Below are 5,679 nucleotides of genomic sequence, written 5' to 3'. Positions count from 1 at the left end.
TATGTTTATTTCTTGATTGGGTTGATAATCTGTTTTATTAGTATGAATTACCAGATTATATTTTAGACCGGCCATCTTTAGTATAATTTGCTAGTTTAAATGCTAGAATATTAATCTATGATACGTAATTGTCCGGTTGGTACTCCTTAGTAGCACTTAGGTGTTTAATAGGTGACTGAAACTTGTCTGATGCCTATGATTATCAGCTCTTTAAGTTGCACGAATCCGAGCTTGTGAGATTTGTGGCTTAAGTTAGCTACTTCCTAGTTATTAATGCTGCTAATTAATCGAGTTTAGAGAGCTTGTTCTAGATTGTTAGTTAGTTAGACAATACTCCAAGAGCATGTTTGGTTTATTTGCAATTAAGGGAAGTGTTGAATGTTTGTTTGTGTTCATCGGCTAACATTGAGATAAGAACATAATTTTTATAATTCGATGATCAACAAATACTCCAATTCTATAATATGTCTCCCGATCCCTGTTTTATTATTATTGATTTTTATCATATTTCAATTTTAGTAGTCTTTCTTTCGTACTTTATTTGTCCCATAGTTCATAGTAGTTTATTTATTAGATCGTAGTACTATTTCTTCAGAACAGGGGTTTCTAACTTACACAAGTTATAATTTAATAAACCAATTCTCTGTGGGATCGACCCTAGCTTACCCTACTACATTTTAGGAGGTTGGAGTTAGGTTTATTTTTGGTAGACACGCGACAGTTGTATCAATGCTCAGGTGGGGAATCAGCGTGCTTGGGGGAGTTTTTAGGGTGGCTAGGGATTTTTCGAGGGTGTTTTCGGGAGTGTCTAGCTAGTGAGGTTTTTCATGCAGTAGGGGACAAGGCTGGGGGTTTCGGGGCGACAAGAGGGTGGGGCTAGGGTTTTCGGGTTGACAGAGGGGTAGGGCTGGGGTTTTTTTGGCGGCAAGAGGGTGTGGTTAGGGGGTTTTGTGGCGGCAAGGAAGTGTGGCTGGGTGTTTTTGGGGTGGCGATTATGGTGGTTGGCATGAAAGGGGGATGGGGAGGTAGGAGGAGAGTGAATTAAAAAAAAAAATCATTTTAACCTGTATAACATATTGCAGGTCAAATGGATCTTTAAAAGAAGATTCATGTCAAAGGTGAGATTATTTTGGATTAATTGATCGGTGAGATTGTTTTGACAAGACCGAGTAAAGGTGAGATTATTTATTTTTATTTTTCCTATTGATAATGAATAAGTTGTTGTAGTGATATTCTATAGATAAAGAAAATTTATGATAATTAAACATGGAAATTCCCAATAACAAAATTGTGGGGCTAATTATCCTAAGGACATCTAGCTTAAGTTTATTTTTACAATAATAAAATATATATAAGTACCACTAACTTTATGAAAAGTATTCCGTATTTAAGTTATGAGTTCAGCTAAAATAATACGAAATACTTCGTATAATTTACATAAAATAATTAATTACAACAAAAAGGTCAAAGAAAATTACTACATTAAATTTTTTAAGCTATGCCCTCAAGGTTGTTGGGTTTCTAAGGTGTGCCCATGCTTTTTCAAAATTACAAGTTGTGCCCTCCAACTTAAGTTGTTTAATCCACCGTACCCTCTGATGTAAACTCGACGTTAGTTTTTGTAAATAAATAGGAAGTAATAGAAGCAGATGAGAAAAAAGAATAAGAAATACATCGAGAGCTTAACATATCAATGGTTGTTTTTAGAAGAAAGAAGAAAAAGTAGATGAGAAAATGTGGAAAAAATGCTAAATATTAACCTACTTATATAACTCTAACCCAATTTGGGCTTGAAATTTCTCTCTAAGTTGTGGTGATAAACTGTTAACACAACTACTAACGTCGGATTAACGTTATAGGGTACGGTTGAATAAACACCTTAAGTTTGAGGGTACATCTTGTAATTTTGAAAAAGCATGAGCACACCTTATAAACTCAATAATCATGGGAGTATAGCTTAGGAAAAACCAATTTAATTTTACAACCAATCTTTAATTTTTTATTTATTTATTGAATAGAACCAATCCTTAATTTGAAAATAATAATAATACTAATAATAAACTTTAAATCCCAAAAAAGGGGAATATAATGGAAGGAAAAATGATAAAAAAATAAAGGGTTTTTCTAAGCTATGCCCTCAAGGTTGCTGAGTTTTTAAGGTGTGTCCCTGCTTTTTCAAAATTACAAGTTATGCCCTCCAACTTAATTTGTTTAATTAACTATACCCTCTGCCGTAAACTCGACGTTAACAATTGTAAATAAATAGGAAGTAATAAGAAGCGGATGAGAAAAAAGAATAAGAAATACACTGAGAGCTTGACATATCAATGGTTGCTTTTAGAAGAAAGAAGAAAAAATAGATGAGAAAATTTGGAAAAAATGCTAAATGTTAACCTACTTATATAACTCTAACCTAATTTGGGCGTGAAATTTCTCTTTAAAGTGTGGTAATAAACCGTTAACACAACTACTAACGTTGGAATAATGTTATAGGATACGGTTGAATAAATACCTTAAGTTGGAGGGTACATCTTGTAATTTTGAAAAAACATGGGCACGCCTTAAAAACTCAAGAACCACGGGGCATAGCTTAAACCCAAAAATAAAAAATAAAATAAAATTCACTAGTTTTAGCAAATTCGCAATTTCTCACAAAACATCTTTCTGCACTTCCACTGCTCAACTTTCTCCCTCTCTCTCTCCGCCCTCTTGCTCCCCTCTCTCTCTCCTCCTTCTCCATTGAAGCGCACTCAACATCGCACTTGAAGTTCTCCATTTGGTAAGCTATTATTTCTTCTAGTAATAATCATTTCAATTTCACAATCTAGGGTTCATCTTTCATCTAATTTTATTTAATTGTCAGTACAGTAAGTGTAGGGTTCGAAAGTCTCAACTATTGGCTCTAAATACTAAGATTATGAAGCGATTATGTTGCTAGAAATTTGATAATTGAATCGCATATCCCTAATATTATGTAATTTGTTTGATAATTGAATCGAATTTGGTTGCTAATTTGGTTTTGATATGCTATTTCGATAATGTTTATCGATTTTTAAAGTGAGATTGTTATTGTTATAATTTGAGCTCAAACTATTGTTGTTGTTGAACCAAAGAGATGTGTTTTGTTGAACCCTTTTGAAAGAATTTGAATGTTGATTTTTCTTTTAAAGGTTGGTTTGCCTTTTGGCCTCAATTTTCTCTCATTTCTTCTCGAAGAAAACCAAACCATTAAAAAAAAAAAAAAAATTGTCCAATACTTCACCCCCGGGATTGGGCGTCGGTTTCAAATTAATTGTTTTGCAAACCCTTTTCAAAATATTGCTCATTTATAATGAAGTGATGTTCTTTTGAGGATATTGCGTGTGAGATGAGGATTCTCTTCTTCAGGGTTTGATGTTGGTGTCTGCCATAGATGAGGCTTCAAAAGGTTTTTTTTTTTTTTTTTTTTTTCCATGTATTAAGCTGAGAGAAGAGAGAGAAGGTAAGGGATTGTTTTAGAGGGACTAAGGAGAGGAATTTGCCATTATTAAAGGAACTTGGTGCCTCTATTGTGATTTGTGATAGCAAATAGTAATCATCAACTTCATGTTTTGGATGAAAATGGAAAGAAAAAGAAAGAGAAAAGGGAAAAAAAATAGAAATTGAAAATTCAATGCCAGGAAATAGTTGCACTCCCATTATTCGGGAAAAGGTACCTTTTTACAACATTTTTTGCTTTACAAAGTAGTTATTTACAACATTTTTTTTATAAGATAGTTTTTCATAAAACCAATTTTATAAGGTATGGAGTAGTAGGGGTCCAGGGGAGTACCATTAGTTTCCCACAAATTTTTCCTTGAATAACATAACTTTAGGCTCTCATTATGTTCCTCTGTAAATGTTGCCAAGTAAAAGGAAGAATACACCTTTTTGGGCTGTATTTTCAGGTAATTAGTCTCTACAACTATCTAACTTCCAGACAGGCCCTAGCCTATAGCTCTATCGATAACATTTTTGCTATCTTAAATTTTAGGTGACTTTAGGAAGGAAGAGTGTCAAAAGGAAGTTAATAATGAATGTATGGGTAGTGAAGGAAGGAAGCGAGTATATGGGGTTACGAAGTATGAAATACTGTATAATTTCTTATACTAGGAACTTAAGTTCGTTTTGTTTTTTGTTGATGGATTTTTTTTTTTTCCCTGCTCGTGCATTGATTTATAGTCGGAATTTTTTGAGGTTTTCATTTCCTTGTCAAGCTTGCATTCATAAAATCCGGTTTCCCTTTAATGGTATCGGAGTGGCAGCTTGAAAATATGTACAAGTTGATGGTAAATGGTGATGATGGGTAGTTTTATATTTGCTATAAGTTTACCTTAATTGAGGTATATATACTACAGAGTATGTAATTCCATTTTCTTATTTGAGTAGAAAGTTAATACATTATTGCTGCTGATTGAGTATAAGTTTGACCAGGCAACTTTGGTTTCTGTTGTAACTTGTTCATCTCTTTGTAGTTATCTAGAAACAATGTTCATCAAAGTACAACTGCCTTGGAATGTGATCATCCCTTGTGAGCATATGGATGTCAAAGGATTGATGCTGCAGAAGTCGGTCATACTTAGGTTGATGGAAGATTTTGCAGCCAAGAAGGCAACAAAGGAGCTTGGCTATCTGCTTGCGGTCACAACTCTGGACAACATAGGAGAGGGAAGAGTCAGGCAGCAATCTGGGGATGTTCTTTTTCCTGTTACCTTCAGCTGTCTCACTTTCAAGATTTTCCGTGGAGAGGTTTTGGAAGGAACTGTCCACAAGGTCTTGAGGCATGGGGTGTTCTTGAGATCTGGACCCATCGAGACCATATTTCTCTCTGCTCAGAAGATGCCTGGCTATCAACATGTTCCCGGTGAAAATCCTATGTTCATAAGTGAGAAGCAGTCGAAGATTGAGAAAGATGTGGTGGTGCGCTTTTGTGTCATCGGGACTAAGTGGGTGGAGACTGAAAGGGAATTTCAGGCTGTGGTTGGTTTGGAGGGAGACTTTCTTGGACCTGTCTGATCTTTTAACTTGTTGCATGCTCTGCCTGATCTGCCAAATCTTAAAATCTGGGTATTTTTCTAACTGTAGTAGGATGTATATATTTGGTGTTACACCATTAACTGTTGCTTGAATGTGCTTGGTTCAAAGCATTGATTTCGGAAGTATTAGGGTAATGCACTATGGATTGTTATTAAACCTGCCTATGAGCTGTATGTAAGCTTTTTAAAAGAGCATATGTAGACATCAGCTTGGAATTTGCTTTCATATCGTCATTTTATTGCTTAGTCTCGAAAGAGGTTTTCGTCCTTGGACTGCTATGCATGTCAGGTCTCGGCAGGGAACAGGTCTCTTGAATCGCAATGCAGGGAGGAGTATTAAAAACAGTTCCTTGCAAAATTGTGTAGCAAAGTACGAGTAACAGTGATCTTAATTCACAAATATTTTTTGTTTTGTAATTAATAAATCAACGAGCTTAGAAGCGAACGGAATCAGCGCAATCCGTGCATGAATATAAGTAGTTTCCAAGAAAGCTAGAGACAATAGATGTAAATTTACCCAAACTTGGATCAAATTGTGTCACCTAAATTTGATGTGACTGTTTAGTTTGAAGGTTTTTATTTTGTTTCAGGAATGGATAGTTTTAAAAGTGTAATAAATGCGATT

The 5,679-nt window shown here is 34.8% G+C and overlaps 1 protein-coding gene across 1 annotated transcript; it reads left to right on the top strand.

The window, feature by feature from the left end:
* The first annotated feature begins 2,454 nt into the window (after positions 1-2,454).
* On the top strand, positions 2,455-5,300 carry LOC110737746 (DNA-directed RNA polymerase V subunit 7-like). The gene is made up of 2 exons (XM_021918086.1): positions 2,455-2,779; positions 4,494-5,300. The coding sequence occupies exon 2, from the start codon at positions 4,507-4,509 to the stop codon at positions 5,032-5,034; it is 528 nt and encodes a 175-aa protein (XP_021773778.1). The 5' UTR covers positions 2,455-2,779; positions 4,494-4,506; the 3' UTR covers positions 5,035-5,300.
* The last annotated feature ends 379 nt before the right edge of the window (positions 5,301-5,679 follow it).

Source organism: Chenopodium quinoa, unplaced genomic scaffold (genome assembly GCF_001683475.1).
Source record: "Chenopodium quinoa cultivar QQ74 unplaced genomic scaffold, ASM168347v1, whole genome shotgun sequence".
NCBI lineage: Eukaryota > Viridiplantae > Streptophyta > Magnoliopsida > Caryophyllales > Amaranthaceae > Chenopodium > Chenopodium quinoa.
This window is presented reverse-complemented; position numbering and strand designations above follow the sequence as displayed.

Bases quoted from the DNA above. Each gene is read 5' to 3' on its own strand.
- LOC110737746 (XM_021918086.1), top strand. From the start codon at position 4,507: ATGTTCATCAAAGTACAACTGCCTTGGAATGTGATCATCCCTTGTGAG.